The 19,827-nt window shown below is 41.1% G+C and overlaps 1 protein-coding gene across 1 annotated transcript; it reads right to left on the bottom strand.

Annotated features, from left to right (window-relative positions):
* Positions 1–1,391: 1,391 nt before the first annotated feature.
* LOC139288073 (desmoglein-2.1-like) lies at positions 1,392–16,728 on the bottom strand. The gene is made up of 14 exons (XM_070909322.1): positions 16,616–16,728; positions 12,867–12,995; positions 12,408–12,563; positions 12,057–12,198; positions 10,671–10,831; positions 9,274–9,408; positions 8,846–9,031; positions 6,719–7,107; positions 6,478–6,620; positions 5,625–5,846; positions 4,987–5,229; positions 3,664–3,794; positions 3,209–3,511; positions 1,392–2,999 (listed from the first exon to the last, which is right to left on the bottom strand). Exons 1-14 carry the CDS (start codon positions 16,658–16,660, stop codon positions 1,932–1,934), a joined length of 3,453 nt encoding a protein of 1,150 aa, XP_070765423.1. The 5' UTR covers positions 16,661–16,728; the 3' UTR covers positions 1,392–1,931.
* Between the last annotated feature and the right edge of the window lie 3,099 nt (positions 16,729–19,827).

Below are 19,827 nucleotides of genomic sequence, written 5' to 3'. Positions count from 1 at the left end.
CTAAACTAGGCCCATGTATCCACATGGTTCTAAGTCACTTTGGATATATAATAAATGTAATGGTTCTCCTAGAATCAGAAGTCTGAGCTACTTTTCTCTGCAGTGTCATGTATAGAGGTCCAGAGCTCTAGCATTCCAGGACAGCTCCTGTGTCCCATCAGAACTACATCTCCAACATTCCTGGTTATCTTTAATATTTTCCATGTACGGCTTAACACTGCTGTAACACACTGTGCCTCCCTCAAGAGCAACTGATTATATTTAATGGCTTCAGGTATTTTCCTTCCGCTTCCTAACAACCTCTCAGCTGCTGAACGGTGCATGGAGTTAATTTCAGTGGTTAATGCCAGTTTTCATCCACTTAGTGGTCTCCACAAATTAATCTTGATATCCTTTACTACTTATCTGGTATAAGGTTATACTCATTCATTTCATAATTGTTGGGTTCATTCAATAGCCAGTCATAATATTTAATCAGTACATGCCCTTTACCAAAACAAACAATGATGGAAGATAATATCTATATAGGTATCACAGCTGACTGTTTTCCATACCCAAATGACAGATGAGTTATAAAGCCCTTTCAGACACAATGTGATTTGAGCTTTGCTTGCCGCTGGTTTCATCACACATCTGTCTAGGTGTTTGAGGAAGTTGGAGGACAGAGATAAATAGGCAGAATTTTGAAAACTTCTAGCAGGACTTTGTCATTTCGTTGTTGCTTCCTAGTCTATTGGAAACGTTTCCAAGATAGGGCTTTCCCATCTTGTGTAAACTTGTGTAATAGAACTCATTATAAATATAATTCAGACACACGCAACATTAGCTTTTCCTCCATTTTGCCTTCCGTGCCTGGCTGTCTGTCTTATTTCTATCCACCCCGGTCTACTCTTCTATGAAATTTTGTTACATGAGCTTTAGGTCGCTTCCTGTTACAGATTAAGTTATATTGTATTTAATAAGTATTTAGTGGGAATCCTGATTGAGAGGGACTGTAAGATTTAATGCAATTTAGAAACAACACTAATCTTAATTAACTTAGCCCCACAGTCAAATGTACATAAGACCACCTGCTGATATCTGAACTGAAATGTAGAAAAATGGACTCTATATTCACTTTACAGAGATCAAACAACACAGGAGGGACAGTGATCCATCCATCCATCCATTTTCTATAACTGCTTATCCTTTGCAGGGTCGCCGTGGGCTGGAGCCAATCTCAGCTGACATAGGTCCAGAGGCGGGGTGCACCCTGGACAGGTCGCCAGTTTATTGAAAATAGAAGGACGTGAGCTCATTAGTGATGACAGTTGCTGTAGATGACATACTGTAGATAGCAACCTAATCCACCGCAAAGATGATCGAAATCCAAATCCAATAAGTTCCAAGACTAGATTTTATATTTCTTTTTTATTCATGCAAAACAACAAATATACAGCATATAACTACAATAAAGGATACTACAAGACAATAGAATAGAAATTGTATAATGAAAATGATTCTTTGTGTACATCCTGTGTCACTGCAGAGAGAGGTGAAGAAAGAGAAGGCAGAAGTTATAAAAATATATATATATTAGAGATTTCTACAAAAAAAGTTGGGGAAGGGAGGTGCCTGGAGCTAGCTGTACTGCAGTGCTTTATGCCCAAGCCAAGTCCATAGCCGTAGAGATGTAGGGCAGGGTAAAGTCACTAGATAAGGTCAGCTAGGATAGTTTCAGTTTCGGAGGGTCGTATACAATTGTTTTTATTCCATTTTAATGTAGACTTTTAATACATTTTATTTATTCATTTTCCCCTTCCCTGTTTGGAGTATTGACCATGTACTGGAAGGTTGCCAAAAGCATCCCATCACCACCAGAACCAGGCAAGAGCAACAATCTTATTGGCATCACTGACTGAAGGTCCTCTGTTGTCCTAACAGTCTCTCATTCAGTGAATTTTTCTCGTCTCCTGCACCACCACCTTGCGGTAGTTTGGGGTTGTGTTCACTGTGGTGGTAGAGGAACCCACCACGCTGGTCTGAGATCCAGCAGATGGGCTGCTCTTGGTGTAGAGGACTCTTTGAGAGCCAGAGATGTCACTCTTATGGGACAGACCTCCTGCCTCCTGGATCAGTTGCCCTCCAGTGCTTGTTGGCCCTCCGACCATCAGGACTCTCTGAGATCCTGAAAGCCCTCCTGGCTGCAGAGTGCCCCCCTGCACGAGGCAGGTCTGGCTCCCCTTCAGCACTTTCATTGATCCTGCAGGGACCTTGCCCTCCACAACCATCATGGTCTGGGAGCCAGAAAGGTTGCCAGTGTGAATCAGGTTGGCACCACTCCCCTGGACCCCACTCCTCTCCACCAGCACCATGCCAGGGCCCTGGACTTGTGCACTGGACATCACTGTCTGCCCCTGAAGGACCATGCCTTGGGCAGGTCCAGTCTGAGTGCCGTTAACCAGTACCATGCCCTGCAGGTTGGTGGATGGAGCCTCAGCAAGCAGCACTGTGTTCTGAACCTGTGGCTGGACTACGTAGTGCATCGGCTGCAGCACAGGAGTGGTGGTGTAGTAGACAGGCGACTGCTGCTGCTGTAGCAGGAGCATCTGGCCATGATTTGCCATCCCTTCCCTCACCATGGCCGTACTTTCCTTCACCATCTGAGAACGCTCAGATGTCTCCCTGACCACAGTCTGCCCTGTTTTGGAGATTGTCGGCTGCAGCTTGGGTGGAGGGGGCAGCTGTTGGGCAGTCACCAAACTTGAAACTGAGCTCTGAGTGTTGATGGAGGCACTGGGCAGAGGAGTGACCATTTGTTTGACTTCAGTTAGGATCTTCTTGCTTCCGCACACCTCAGCCAGGGTCTTGAACTTTGGGCCAAGGTCATCGAGAAACTGCAGGTCATTGTCAGACTCAATACTCCAGTCCACTGAGCCAGCAGGGGAGCCCTGGCCTTCGTAGTCATAAAGCAAAAGACCATCCTTCACGCCAAGGTTCTCGCTTCCACTGGTCACTTTCTGTTGAAAAAAAAGGAAACCATCGCCAAGATTACCTTTTTTGTAAACTGAACACAGCCATTTGTTTAGCATTCACAATCTCATTATTAGTCAATAGAAGCAACAGAGGCATGTGTATGTTCACATTTGAAAACCATCAAAATAATTACGTTAGGACGACAAAAGGGTTACAGAAAGTAAAGATTAGCAGTAATTAAATTATTTCTTACCTGAGTGTAGTACTGTCTCAGGAAGTGGTCTGGCAGAGCCATGCCGTCATAAATTCCTCCACCCGCTCCTGATTCTCTGTCCTCAAACCCAGAGTAGAAGCCACTGCCATTCAGCTCGTTCCTCATTCCCCATGTCGCGTCTCTGTAACCTTCTTGATAGACGGCCCCGTTCATCCCATCCATGGAAGTGACGGATTTCTGGATATCGAAACCCGCCATGGGCGCAATTGCTGAAATGTTGTTAGCCATGCCCATAGCCACGTTTCCATCCATTTGTGTTGGCATGTTCAGTAGTGGCACCTCCTATCACATGCCAATGATCCAAATGTCAAAAATCACACAAAATGCAGCATTCAAGAAGACATCAGCAGACAATAGCAAGCCACCAGTATGGCAATATTCCTGTCCTCAACACTGAAGGTGATGTGTTTAAGAGGTAAATATGTTGGTCTCACCGTGTTCTCTCCCTGGCCCTCTGTGCGGTAGTTAATGAGGTGTGATTTGGTGTCGAAAGGCATCTCAGTAAAGCTCCCTGGCAGGCCGGCCATTCCCCCACATTGGCAAAAGAGCAGCAAAAGAGGAATGACTGTAAAAACAGTAACAACAAAGTTTTAGTAAAACTTAATGGTCCCCAAAGTGTTATGGGACTGCAGTTGTCCTCTGGTGTCCTCCAAAAAAGGAGATGCAGTTTAATTTTACCTGGCACAGTACAATGTGGTTATGTATTTTCTTGCAATAGGCAACCATGTAGCTTTTTATCAGCAACACTATTCAATCCAAAACAAAAGTTATATCATGACATAAGAGAGTGTTGTCAGATTTGGCTGCTGCCACATGCTGGCCAGACCCATAATCACATCTAAAAGTAAAGAGGTCTCAGAATTTACCTTAAACAAAACTGTGGCTGTTAGAGATCTGATTAAAAGAGAGGGGATGATATGGTATGCCCTCTACCAGGTGACCTACCAGGCTGCCTGTATTCACCTCATAAACCTTTGTTTACTCCCTACATGGTACTACTAACTATTTATGAGGTGTGTATAGTATGTAATAGTCTTCAAAAAGCATTACATTCATTAGGTAACATCCTATGTATTCAGAATATTTATTTTAAGTATTGGTGTCTCCCATACAGTATGAATCTATAATTACCAACTGCGACATATGGTGAGTCTGTGTGTGCGTCATCATGGCAAAATGTGGGTTGTGGAGACACCTACTGCAGCAGGAACTACCACAGAAGCGGTTTGGAGTACTTTGCCAGGTGTTGTATGTCACAACCGTGCAAGATGCAGTCATGAAACTTTACAGGTGTAGTTGAGATCATAGTTGAGTTCAAAGATAGGTGTCTTCCGAGCAAGGGCACCGAAAGTAGAGGGGTAAGAAGTAGGGAAGGGAACATTGGCCCCTGGCCCACATTCGTTTTAAGTCACAGATCACTGTTAATGGTTGTTCTTAATGGATGTTTGCACAAAATACTATGTTAGTATATGGGTGTGGTCCGACCCATGAGTACTGAGTAATCGCAGTATTACTCATGTAATAATGTAGTAATGACTACTGAGTACATGTTGATGGGCATCGCAGCTGGGAAGATCACATCGAGTCTTTAGTTCTGTTGATATTTAAGAAAGTCCCTAAGTATTATTTCACATTTGAAAGGCCATGCTGGACTTAAACTCAACTCAACCTGTCTTGGGACAGTCTTGAGCACAGTCAGGGTGTTAACTGTTTGATCACACAACCCCTCATCAGAATGAGCCTCACATTATACTTACGTAGTAAGAGCAGCAGGCCCAGCAATAGCAGTCCGATGCCTGCAGGTCCTAACTCTGCTCCCTTTGTAGACTGACCATTGGCGCCTCGTTTTCCACACGTCACTCCGTCCTCACAGGTACAAACTTGGACCGTCACTTTCTGTGGGTCTGGACAGGCCTCTCCCTGCCCGTCCCTCACCTCAAATTCCACCTCATAGAAACCAGGCCACATGGACTCCTGGGCTCTCAGGATAGCTGCAGTGTCTGCCCGCAAAAAGACATCAAAAGTGTAGTAAGTCAATATGCTTTACTCCAAAGTTAATAGTATCCTGGGTTAAACACTCAAGGTTAAATTAGGCTTTTCCACATTCCAGTTCAAAAACTAGGTTCCAGACCATTGGACTACCACATTCTGGTAGTCCATTGATCTCAGATGCATACCAAGTGTCTTGGTCAAAACAAGCTTAGTGCTAGTTTTAAAATCTTACCCTGTTATTTGTGGAGCTTAAAACATCTTGTGTGGAATTTGAAAATGTTGCAAAAAGAACAAACAAATCTTTGGCAGACATTGATTCATGTTGATAAAGAGCAATTTCTAACTTTATATCTATTTGCATATTTTTTAGATCTGTCTACCATAACCTTTTTATTCTCCTCACCATTGAGATGTTCCACCTGCCATTTGCCCTCAGTGCCCTCTGGGACGATGACAAATTCAAAAGGAGGTCCGTTAGGGAAAGAATCCTCATCTTTAGCGTTCACGATAACAGCATCATCCGTGGTACACATACTCTGGATGTTACTGGTCAGGGTGGGGCAGTTGTCATTGAAATCTTCGACCTGGATGGCTACTGTGCCGGTGGCTGTTTTAGCGGGCATGTCTGTGTTGGAAAAACAGAAATAACACATCATTCAGTTTTTCAGATTCAGAGAAAATGCTTCACTCCTCATGCTGGTGGACAACAGGGGTACACAACTGTTTGCCTGGCTAGCAGTGGTAGTGGTAAAGTAACTTTTCTCTTTGCTTTATTTACATGAAACTCACTGCTGGACAGTTTGTGCCGTCTGTGTTTGTTCACTACAAACATCCAGAATACTGAGTGTACAGATGTTAGTTGTAGCTAGCCAGCAACTTGCGCACTAACTGTGAATGGGTGTGCATGGGTATGTGAAGGTGTTAGACAAGATATCTTTGTACACAAGATGCTGAAAACAGACATCTGGATTTCCACTACATTTGCTGTGGATGTTGATCGTCCCCAGAGGACGAATCCTAAACCTACTTTTAATTCACAGCGGTGTTAACTCTTGGACGAAAATCTTACAAAGACTCTTATAATCTAATGGGAAGTTTGACATGAAATTTTGATCTGTGCTCCTGAAAGAACAATAGTCTATGCTTTAAGTTTAGACTTAGCTTGATGTGTCATACCTTTTCACAGCTACTTTTCACTAAGAGTACAAGTCTGACATGTAAAACATCTGAAGCAGTAGTGGAATAGTGGAAGGTACCTTCTGTAATGCAAAGTACTTTAGCAATATATGTCCCATTGACCAGGTATGGAGATTCTCTGTCAGGCATCTTGTTGAGTTTGATCTCAGCTGTCTTTGGGTCGATGGTTAGCCAGTTGTCAGGGTCTGAGCCCTTGGCATACCTACAACAGAAATAAGTTGTGTCAGTTATTATCATTGAGCGTAGAAATTCAAGCTGATGTTATAGTGCAGAGGCTTTTGTGTGTATGTGTGCACTGACCTGACATTTTCAGCTGGTTTCCTAGTGTCTCCATCTATTGCAGGGTAGCGGGAAATGACATCATTAATATTGATGGAGTGACCTCCCTCTGAGATGGGAATAGCTTTGACTTTGGGGTCAAAATGTGGCCCCTCAGGCTGGTTCTTCACATTGATTTTGATTGGATAGGTTTTAAGTTTGGTCCCACTTGATCCTCCAGACGAAAATCCAGAACCACTTGCACTGCTGGCACCACTGGCACTGCTACCACTGGCACCACTTGCACTACCAGCCCCACCTCCGAAACCTATACCAGCTCCAGTAGTTCCATCAGATCCATCATACAGTGGAGCCTTGTTTCTCACAGCTAGTCCCAGTTCAAGGTCCTTCACATCCTCATAATCCACAGCCTGTGAAATGGCACACACAAACACAAAGAGCACACATTATTATTGACAATTTTGCTGTTATTTGTCAATACAGGATCATAAAGGTCAGTAAAAAGGTAAAAAAAAATTCTTTCGTAATCTGAATCTGAGTTTAAGGGTTATTTGTATACTATTCCCCTGAAATGTACCGAAAATTGATATTGCTTAGTAAATCCACCCTTACCTCCTGTATGGGCCTAAATGACACATCAGAGGAAAGTTGACATTGACCCTGCGACTTGCTATCTGAGGACCTTTAGGTCTTATGAACACCCCTGAGAGTATGTAAAATCTCAGAGTTCCCCTGTCTAATTCTAAGCCAGTACAATGCATTTCCACAAAACATTTGCAACAATAATGGGTCTGTGTATTTAAGAGATACTGTATCTCTGTATTGTGTTTGCAATTATTGTATGTGCATTTATTGTATACTGACAAATTTACAAGTCCAAAAGAGTGTTTTCTCCATATTTGTTGGTCCATAAAATAAAGGGCCTGGCCCTGAGGTCCCTTGGTCCTAGAAGGTCACATGCATCACAATCAGGGTGTGAAAGTAGAATAGAAACGGCAATTGAAGAAAATGCGTATGACCATTGAATGTATGGCTGCCTTTTGGATCCTACACACCAGGCCCGTGGCACACTAGCCACTGGTGGTCTCAGTGCTCAAGCCAGGACTCCTCCCACAGTTCTGGAAACTTGAGGCTGGATTTTCCCTACAGCAGATTGATCGTGAGATCGTTGAGGAGATGAGACAGGGTTTTATTTCAGCTACTTCCTCATTTCAAACCGAAAGGTAGGGCTTCATTTCAGGCCATAAGGGCAGGCGACTGGTTCACAACAGTGGGCCGATGCCTATTTCCACATTCCCATCAGTCCTCTGCAGAGGATCTACAATTTGTGCCCATTGGGAGCCCTCAGGTGCGACATGGACCACACTAATCCTTTCAGTCCATAGGCTTTTTGGGGGAACAACATTAGGCAGGCCTGTGTCGAAGCTGTGCCTGGCCCACTACATAGTGTCTCATCATCCTCATCTGTCTCGTCCTCTGTTCTCAGGGTTGCAGCAGATGCTTAGGCTCATCCATTTCATTTCTTTGCTTGGTCCGTCTTCAGTTGAATCATTTTGTAGCTGCTGCAGGATTTTTCTTTTTGATATGAATAGTTTGCTGTCATGCCATTGAATAGGGGAACTTAATTTTCTTCGAATGCCTTTAGTTGCTGACAACCTAATCCTAACCCTGCTTAACAGCAGGTTGTAATAAAGACCTAATTCTATATACTGTAGTTAAATGTACCTATGTAAATACGGTTTTGTGAATGAAAGTGAACCTGGAACCACCATCGTGAAGGTGGGCTTTGTCCTTTTCCTTCCCAGTTGGTAGAAAGATGGTGAGTGTGTACATACTGTATAGTATACCGTATATATAGTTTAACATCACACCCGCAGGTATGATTCATTTGTATATAATATAATGCCGCTTAACTAAGGGTGATAGTCAAATGATTCAAGGTTCACTTATTCATAAAACTGTGTTTACATACAGAAACGTTCAACGTTACTAGTTCTTTTTTCTAGTCATGTCTACATTTACGTCTTTCGTGATTGGCACGTTACTTTTTTTGTGTGTATGAGGCATGCTGATTGTATTTATCACATGTATCCCACAAAAGACTGGGATACCAACAAATACAGTTCTTCAAAATTAAAACTGCAGTACCTTGTCAAGCATTAGGATGCCCTCATTGGTGATGGGGTCTGTTTTGATACTGAAGTACCCTGCCTCGTTGCCTTTGACAATGTCAAACACAGCTTCCCAGTTGTCTGTGTTGATCATGTCCAGGTCCTCTGCTTTGATTCTCATCACCTCCACACCTTCTGTGTTCTCCTCAATGCTGCCCTCATACTGCAAGTAAAACACATTATGAGGTGAAAGTAACAGGTTTCATTTCAGCAGTATGTGTTTTCACGACACATTCCTTGATTAGCATTTCTTTTACTTTCATGTGTGATCTGTAACTTCACATCAGCACTTCCATATATTCTTTTCCCTCAAAAGAAAACATTGAGTCCATGCAACTCTGAAAACATTTCTTCTTGCACCAATATGCAGCATAACATGTTGTTATATGTCAGAAACAAAACTACCTCTGCTTTTTCCAGAGTGGGACGGTTGTCATTCACATCTCGGACCTTAATGGTAACAGTGCCGGTTGCAGTGTGTCCTCCTGGTTTGCCATTTAGGTCTTGACCTTTCACCGTCAGAGTGTATAGATCTGTTTTCTGAAAGAGATTGTTGACACATTACGGTGAGATGGGACTAAAGCAATAGGTGACAATTCTGAGAGGTGAAATATAAACTGTGCTATATACAGTTTGCTGCATGGTTGCAACTTGACAGAGTAGCAATGCTCCTGTTGCTGTAATTTCCATAAATGATTGGATTCACAGCCAATTTGTCAGTGTCTAGGTAAATACTCCTGTAAATGTTCTTAAACCTATTTGAGTCAACAAACATGCTGCAGTTCCTCCCCACTAGATGTTGAAGTAAGGGAAGGAAATCATGAACTGCCGTTAGTTTGAAGTTGGGGAACATTAACAGCGTTTTCTTTGCAAGACTTTATGAATATTTGGAGCAAACTTTGTTGCCAGAGGTACAGAGCGTAGACAATGGTGTCTTGAAAGATTATTCAAGGTGAACTTCAGCTTAAGCAAATTATATGGTAATGGAAATAAGCAAAAGGTACAGTAAAGGTCTTGTGTAGCAGGTACGGGTTAGAAGCAAACATTTGATCCTAGTTCCCCCCAAAAATCATCACTTTAATCAATGTTGCCTTAAAGTGGCAAAAAAAAAGTTTTGGTCGCTGTGGGGGTGGAGTAATACGCTGTAAACACAACAATGACAATATACAATAATGTATATGTTTAATATTTAATGTTGTTATGGTGAATGTGAGCAATTCCTTGATTCCCTATTAACACATCCAGCAGACATGAAGCATGTTAGCAAATATTTGGAGTTGTGTTTCTGGCCACCAGATGAATTTTAGTCCAATATTCACAATGCCCCAGTACGGTGACAAGCTTGTTCCTAACTTTGTCACTGTGGGAGTTGGTGCAGGGCAGGTGCTGATGCTGGAAACAAGGTCCATAAGAGTACATATGTGGGCCAAAAAAACAAAACAATGAGCTGAAAGAAGCTAAAGAGCTCTGTAGAGCTGAGGGGAGCTCCAGAGTTGGGTGATATTTCTCTGTGGGTTCACTTTTCACACTCAATGTTGCTTTGAACAGCTTATAGTATGTATAGGGCACCATGTTGTGTTGGTAGAATTAACAATATTAAAAAAGTCATGAAGACGAGAATGGAAAGAAGTAAATTAGTACAGGGGAGTGACTCCAACCAGTTGTTACCAACTTGTCAACACCTTCTTGGCTGAATGTAATTGGTGGTTTGATTAGCGGACACTGATCAGCTGATAGAGTGCAGAATTTCAGTCCTCTGCAATTGGCATTGACCCTTAGGATGTGTTGGTGTCATACAGTACCTCTCTGTCCAGGCTAGATTTTTTGACATAGATGGTCCCATCTTTGGTAATGTCAAACATGTCATGAGATGGTTTCTGATCTATGATGGTATAGGCGATCTGAGAGTTCACATGATTTGGTTCATCAGCATCAGTTGCAGCTATTTTCATAACTGAAGTCCCTGTAAAAAACAGTATTGAATGAATGGTTGCATTACATTTCACCCTGGCTACAAGGTCAGAAGACATAGACAAAGTGAGCTCATAAAACAGTTTGACTTTAATGTTGATTCTGTATGATGACTTGCCCCAAGTGATGTAAAATGGTCTCCAGAGCTGCTAGGTACCTTCAAGCAGTTTATAAAGCTATTTAAATACTGTATGAACCTTTACAAGCAGTTTTTTAAAATTATTTTATGAAACCTTTGTGCTTGTTGAACATGTTGAACAAGAATTCGCTCTGGAAATAAAGCATGTTTAGTTTAGTTTAAAGCTCATTTTAACAAATGTCCAGAGAAAATAGTTACATTCAAAGTAAGATGGTTAAATTCAACTTTTTTTCTCCTGGTCTTTATTAAAAAAAGGTTATTAAAATGATTAATAATTATCAATATTGACTGAAATTAAATGCTCATTCTTGCTTTGGGGAGAAATGTTAATCTTAAAATCTACAATTTCTTACTTTGAGAGTACACACACAGTGAGGTGCAGACCAGTGTGAGCCTCAATGCAAGTCCATCAAAATGAAAACACGTCACATAACTTTTCTCCAGTGCAACATGCTGTACTCGCCAAGCATTTCGGCTGGGTTAAGATGGGGAATAATGTAAAAAGTTGATTGTAATGTTAAAATGCTCTGTATTTATGGATATAGATATTTTATCTTGCAGCTTTTGTAAAAAAAATTAAGGACAATGAGATTTTGTAAATAGCATTTTTGAAGAAAAAGATGACTATAAAGTTTTGTAGACATGGTATCCGAGGTGATATCTCGATCACATGACCAATCAATGTGTTGTATATAAGGAAACCAGCCTCAGACACAACCCTGATGAAGGCAAGATAGCTGAAACCATCATGTAGTTTAAGGCAAGATATGGGAATCAGTAGATATCTTGAAAATATTGTTCATTGTTAACTTTTGTCTGCACCTCAGGTTTTAAGATTTCACTGTTAACTTCATTTTTGGGAGCAATGACCTCCTCTACACACACACACACACACACACACACAGTCTGATTGTGACTCTAAGCAGCTTAGCAGAAAGACATAACAAAAGAGATAATCTTGCATATACAAAACCACAATGTTTTCTGTCACTTATAATGAAGCCACGTAGGATTACTTTGCCATCACATATCAGGATGGGGATTTGTGAGAATTGTACACATATGCAGAAGCACTAACTTGTAGGACTGAGCTCATCCACCTCCCCGGGCTTGATGACTCCAAACACAGGAGCGTTGTCGTTCTCATCTACAACCTTGATTCGTATGTCAATTTTTTTCTCTGCTTCTCTGCCATCACTGTACTTAGCGACACCTGACAGCTGAAACAGAAAACTCAAATGTTGTAGTCTTCATCATCTGTCTTAGCAGGTGCATTTACAAACATAGTCTGTGACATTAATGCGTAGCAAATGACTGCCAGATATCTCAACATTAAATATGGAAAGCGGTTTTAATTACTGAATCTTACACAGCGAAAAGTGACAAAAAGTATAATAGAACAGAACAGAATCTGTCATGTATTACTCACGTTGTAGGTATCGATGACCTCCCTGTCGAGCTTTTGGGTCACGCGAATTAGTCCAGTTTTAGAGTCAACTACAAACACATGGAAGGGATACCGGTTTGCACCAACGCCTTCCAGAGAGTAGTCAATAGTTGTATTACTTTGAAAATCTGATCGAATCTGAAACACAAAGCAGAAGACCTGATCATTTCACAGCACCATAGAAAACAAAACAAAATATTTGCACTAGAAAAACAAGTGCGTCCTGCTTATACATGCTTCTCTGCGGAAAGATAGTCCCCTCTTTGTTGAAATGTTCTCTGGTGACTTATTGAACATCCAGTTGTTAGTGAGACATTGCTCGTAATATTCTCATGGTCCCAAATGACTCCTCACCCAAGGTTACAGCACACTGTGAAACATTTAGCAGCACAGAGAAGATGTTTTGATTGTTTAGAGTTAGTGGGTAGATTAGCGACTTACCCTGGCGATAGATTTTAGCTGGGTGTAGTCTACATTTTCCTTCAGTGGCTTTGGAGGGAGAATCCATTCTCTTCTTTTTCTTACCAGGTTGTCTCTGGAGTTGACCCTCACCGCAGCGACAGCCTGGAGCTGTAAAACGATAGATGTAAATACCTCACAATCAACCCTTACCTGACAGATGAACCTGTGGTCCGCAACTATACAGTCAGCTGCATATCATATTAGAGTTTTACAGTGCAAACAATCATTTGTGGAACTGTTACAGTTTTCACTGGGATAAACTAAGATGGCGTACCATGAGCATCAACCTGAGGACCTTTATTATTTCTTATTTATATTAGTGATTTTGAATCCAATAAAAATACTAATAAAGAAATAGTCAGAGATGCAACATGGTCTCAACTTAAAACTGCAGTTTTTGCAGGAGAAAAATCTGTTAAGTCTTATGCTAAAGTGTTAGCAAGTGGTGCAGAAGTTTCCAACAAACATTGTTTATCACATAACAGTGAAGTCTATAGGGATCATTAGCAATCTACAAAGTTTGACAAATGTTTATTATTTGATTTGATTATTTCATTTATGGACATTTTGTTTGGGCCAATACACACCCCTCTCATCTCCATGAGCAGCTTCTACTGCAAAAAAAGTCACGTTCCTGCCTCTTTAACTGTATTTTGGTAACTTTTTAAAATAATTATAGATAATAATAGACAGGTTGACAATCTTTACCTTCCTGTTTGTAAAGCTCGACACGGCCAGCATTCCCTGAAATATTGCGGTGCATAGATATGGAATTTATAATTAAATTATAAAATGAAATGTGTTATTAAGTGCTCAAACATTTTAAATGTTTACAAAGCAATTGAAAAATAATATTCTTAATGTATAATTAATAAAAAAGCCTAATTAGTCCTCTATTATTGTTTATTGTGTGCCTCTCATTTGTCTTTCCTGTGTTTATATTTTTGTGTATCTTATTAGGGTAGGTTTTCCCTGCAGTGGACTGATACATATCTATCAAACAGAATGATGAACATATTCTTATAGCAAAAAAAGTCCTGAAAGCAAGAAAATGTTAGAAAGAATAGTGACAGTAGCAGCAGTGATAACACAGAACCGTCTCTGTGGCTCAGCTGGTGCCACAGTCACATGCTATCAGTTATATAAGTTCTATCTCTAGTTCATATTTTCAGCATCTCTTCATTGTCAACTGACAATCATGTTTTATGTACATCCCAGAATTATGGTATGTTAAAAAAGTCAATTTAAAAATGACATGTAGCATTAAAATGATGCATTAAACAACTTTGATACCTCACAATGCGCATTATGTCCCGATTCAACCCTACACTGTGTACAAGTGATATACACGAGGAAAGGGTTCGTTGAACTAGTTTCAGTAAAACATGAAAGAGTCTCAGTTGTGTTGTTGTTCTGGCAGATTAGTGCTCTACCTTGTTTGAACTTGGTGGAGTTATGCGGAAAATGAACTACGGTCATGAAAGGAATGAAATCTGTAAGGTGTGCCACTCTGACAAAAACAGGGTGGGAATGATCTGGTGTTCAGAAAGTACTGACTGTGGCCTTTTCTTCGGTCAGGCAAAAGAGCACCTTCAGTGGGAGACTCATTCCTTGAGCGCCACAGGAAATCATTCCTGCCTGTGGCCATCAAACTGTTCAACTCCTCCCTCTGAGTGTCACTGACACTCAGAAGAAACAGACAGGTTCTGGACTAATTTCCCCTCGGTCAATAATTACTACCTCATTATTTATTCCATATTTATATTTACACTTGAACTGTGCACTACTGACTGTTACTGACTTAAAAATTACAATAATCTGTACAATAATTCACCAGTGCAATATATATATATATATATATATATATACATACATATACATTGTTATTGTATATATTTTTTACTTTAATTTTTTACTTAAATATTGTAAATGTGTATATTTTTTGTTTTATATTTCTTATGTTTATATTTTGTACATACTTTTATTTCTAAATTTTTGCTACTTTCTACTCTTGAATGGGAGCACCGGTACTGTACAATTTCCCCCCCGGGGATCAATAAAGTAATTCTGATTCTGATTCTGATTCTCGTGTCTATTGCTTGGCTGGTCAACGATAGCTCTCTACAGGTGATGATGATGATGATACACTGAGTGGTCATCAGTCCTCGGTGCTCTGCAGTTTGAACTCTATATAAGAGGTCAATGTCCAGAATGGGAAAAGTTTTATGACCTGTTCAAACACTGTCCCAAAATGGATGCTCACATTGGAGACCCTGTGGTTGAACCATCTGGATGTAGAAATAGAGTTCTGTGAGTGTGTGTGCTGCCCTCAAATAGGCTTCATTATTGGTGGCAGAGATCAGCGAGGCCCATTAGAGGGCAGGAATGAGCTTGTTTTAATGGTGTCAGATATTTTACTACTAGTTAAACTTAGTTCGTTTCAGTTATTAATATGTTCAACCACATATAAACAAACGGAGCTGTATGACGCTCATTAGCAGTCATATTAGATTTTGTTTAACACGGTGGCTTCAGTCTGTTGACACTTTTGCCACTCGGCTGCTTGTACTTATCAAGAACGCGGCATGTTCTGGTGTGACTGCACCTTAAAGCAGGCTTTTAACTATACAGTGAAGATACACAAGATGGTGCGGAGAGACACGTTCACCTGTGTTTTTATTTCAGTCAAGTCGAACTTGGCAAGTAAAATGAGAGAGGCCGACACACCCTGCCACTCCTAGATTTAACTAGAATCATCTATTCAGTCTAAGTTAGGGCATGTCAGGATAACACTTCCTGAGGCCTCGTATCCCTCAGTGAGAGTCGAGTAGTGAAGCGAGTCTCATTCACCAGGTACCTGACAAACTCACATGACCATAATATTCAGATTATCTGTATCTTTCACTTGGATAATTATTCACTAATAAATGACGTCATGTTGTTGGACAAAACAAGTCAACAGTGAACTGTTCAATCTGGAATACCTCGTGATGTCTTGCAGTGTGGTAAGAAAAAACAAACGTGACAACCTGAGCAATGGAAAACTGATATCTGAACTCCTGTGTGGCCACATAATGCTCAGTTATGAGCTGTAGTTTGTGAAACTCAGCATAACAGGCTGAACCGTTGTGTTGGAGCCTCTTTCGTTCATACGTCTTCAATCATTTTCTGTCCAGTAATCTACTACTGATTTCATTTCAAGGTGATACTATATTAGTTACTGCTTTAAGATGCACACGCCTCTCCACGGCATCATGTGAGGCTTGTAACATTTCAAGAGATCATAAATTATAAATATGTTTTGTCCAGCATTTCAGAATTATGATCGGATCATGATTTAATACAAAGCCAGAGTAAAACAAGCACAAGGAAGCTGTGTACAGAAGCTGTGTACAGAAGCTGTGTACAGTACATCACAGTGGATGCCAAGTCTCTGTCAGCACAGCCCACACCTGTGTAGTCATGGCAGCCAGGTATGTGTTTGGATCAACATGAACAAGATAACCAGCCTGTGAAGAGAGGGCTGCACTCAATGATCTATGTACAGAATGGACGGGCACATTTCAGATTGGGCTCTTCTCTGGTTGTTCGCTTTTAAACGAGTTTAAACGAGTTTAAATAGGAGGAGAGCCTCAGAGAGACGGACTGGACTGTCAGGCAGCGCTGACAATGAACAAGACCGTCTCTAAAAGCCAGCAGAAAAAGACAGGAAGTCCCTCCGTACTCACCGCACACAGCAGCAGCACAAACACAGGCGAGGACACCCGAATCATGACTGAAGAAAAGTATCCGGTATCCGTATCGAGTGAACCGATAGAGTCCAGATGGTGCCGACAAGAGATCCTTGCGGACTGTGAGCTGATGGAGGCGAAGAGTGGGCTTATGAAGGAGGAGGAGTGCCCCACCTCCCACCTCCCACCGCACACACACCCCTAGGACAGCAGTGTGTGTGTGTGTGTGTGTGTGTGTGTGTGTTTCAGTAAAGCCTGCCGCCGGCCGGGACGTACGAACACGTTACCTGTGGCTGGTAACTCTTGAACTAATCCAGACCTCATTATTAGATTAGTTACATTTGTGTTGTTTGACAAGTCAGCGTGTGTCCAATACAGACTGATCTCCAGACAGCCCTGTGAGGAGTCTGTAGGCCTGTTACTATTAACAGCTCTCCTGTTAATTCTGCTTGATATATGTACATACTGTATACCACAGACTATATCTATGATCTGTATCTACAGTTACAGAGAGCCCTAAAATCTAACATCTGAGGGTGGGCTTAGTTAATGTTTACCAATGTGTAAGGGACCGTATGAAGTTAGGGGGTTATTAAAGTGTATATAGGTGAACTTACTTTGAGAGTGTGTTGCCTGGGTCCAAAAAATCTCCTTCATGTGTCAAATGGGCAGATACAAGAAACAGAATCAGTGCAGCCTCAGACTAGTGGGAATACTCAATGGGGGCAGATTGGAACGGTATTTTGCAGTGTTCACATCCCTGCAGCTTCTAGTTGTAACTCACTTGTATAGACGCACAGATAATATCCCCAGCAAAGTATACAACAGTTCTCGCAGTTAGATATGATGAGGTAATAGTTACAGATTTAGCGTCTGACGGTGCCACACCCAGAGAAGACATGGAGTCTTACCAGTGTGTCACAGAACTTGTACAGTGTTTGTACACTCCTATTCCAAAGAACAACTCAGCTCTTATTGTGGAAAACAAGTGACAAAACCCTAATGTTTACTAAACAAAATAAAATACTGTTTTACCATTTCTTGCATGTTCACATACTGATGATACATTATCAACAGGTGGCTTACAGTACTGTTTTACATGTCCCCCTCACTTTTAGTTTCCGTTAGTAAAGAACCATGGCAGAGAGGCAGACAGGTGAAGGCCAACATCTCTTGTTGGACAGGAGTGAGTCGTCAAGGACACAATACAGCGGGCTTGTTTCTTGTCTGTCTGGCTGTTTGTAGTGAAGCTCAATTTGTCAAAGTCTTCACCAAGAAAAGAACCAGGCTTGTTTCAAGTCAGCTGTCCTCTTGTGGAATGTTTTGAACACCACCAGTGCAGCAGTGTGACCTCTGAAATGTCTCACAAGTCAACAAGTGTGAATGGACCTGTTTTACTGAAGTCCACTCAGTGCGCCCTACGACACGTTCTTGTGCAACAACCTCAGCATTTGACGTTTCTTGACGTTTACATAATGTACTGTCCCTGTACCTGTTTTTGTCTCCGTCCGGTAGTGTGGAATTATTGCTAAAATCCAAAGTATTTTAGGACAATCCATTTCTGTCTTGTAAGATAATAATAATAACGTCAACTCAAAGGTCCCCTTACTAGCAGTTTAAGACCTTTCAGCCACATTTCATGGTCTTCATCAACAGAGCTGGCTGTCATTACAGTATAGTACAGAAATGTGATCACATGATAACAGCCCACGACTCCTGCTCCATGACCTTTGACCTCTCCAGTGGAAGCTGGGAGTGGTTTTGGTCCTGTCTTTAGGGTGTACCAGCAGGGATCTTAAGGTGTTGAAATGTTTGTAGTAAGGCCTGACTGCTTCTGACTTGAAGTCAGGTTAGATGTTCTGACAGTCCAGCCACATAAGGGAGTCCCACTGGGATGCGTCTGGTGGTCCCTGTTGAGTCAGCAGTGGCTGTTCTGGTCTGTCAAGACTTACTGGGACAGTTTAATAGAACAGAACCATCATTAATGTTATTAATAATAAGTGCTTTTCCTACTATACGTCCAAGTATCTTCTGGAAAAAGAAGGTCTATTTCGGGGTCCTTGAACTCATGCAGCCATTATTACTGTTTGACAAAGTAATCTTAAGTCAATGTACTAGCTTTCTATCTATCTTTCTGATATCATCAGATATCATCAGCACTAACAGACACACCTTGTGTTTGTTGTCTGATTGGTTACCACATCAACTATGCAGGTATTGAGCTTACGCAGCATATTTGGAACTAGATTTGTCAAAGCTTCTGTTGTTGGGTCATCGATGTTAGTTCAAGTGGGCTGTTTTTAATTCAGTAACTTCTTTTCTGATTTGCTCCCATTTAAATCAAAAGAGACGACCTGAACAAAAGGCTTCGAGATCATTTCATTTCAATGAATTCATCTGTTTATATAAGGGTTTTCTATAATTTTCCGTTTCAGATCATATGTCAGGTTTTTGGTTTAGATTCAGATGGATTAGATTAGTAATATTTGGATTGAAGCTGTTAGATAATACAGGGTCAGTGGGAACTGAGGGAGAAAGAAATTCTGTGGAACTGTTGAATTATAAGACGTTTTTCTTTCATCTTGGGTTTTGGCAACAAAACAAATGATTCAAAGGACGAATGTTTATGTGTGTGCCAGCGGGCTTTTCTACACTAGTTGGCATAAACAGACAGGTAGGGTGTGGTGCTTTTTCGGTTGAATGCAGGTGTGTCTGTGAGTCATAGAGCCAGAAAATGAAAATGTTTGTGATGTCACTCAGAGTCTGTTAACAGTGTTTGTGCCTTTGGAAATTTGGTTCATGTAAGATAAAATGTGGTAAAAGTGCTGCTTCAGATCATTGAGTGATTGAGCCACAGACTCTCTGTTTTACTTTTCAAACTTTTCTCTCAAAACATTGTAAGAAGCCTACAACTATAAAAAGAGAGCCACCAAAAAGAGCTTAAATGATGCCAAAGTTCCTTTTGAACATTGACATACTGACAAAAAGATGGAAAAGAGGAAAAAGTGCACACAGATGAAAAAGAAACAAAACTGTTGTGATCAACTGATCCTCACCAGAGCTGTAAGCAACAGAGCAGTAGCAGATCTTTGTTCTTATTAATGACTTTTAACTGACCAATAAAACAATAGTAAATCCTTTCATAACCACAAATAAAGCCTTTAGTTACAACTTATGAACCCTTAATAACCATGCCTAGTTAGAAAGTG

Source organism: Enoplosus armatus, chromosome 7, assembly GCF_043641665.1.
Source record: "Enoplosus armatus isolate fEnoArm2 chromosome 7, fEnoArm2.hap1, whole genome shotgun sequence".
NCBI lineage: Eukaryota > Metazoa > Chordata > Actinopteri > Centrarchiformes > Enoplosidae > Enoplosus > Enoplosus armatus.
The sequence above is the reverse complement of the archived record's forward strand: the minus strand, read 5'-3'. Positions and strand labels throughout refer to the sequence as shown.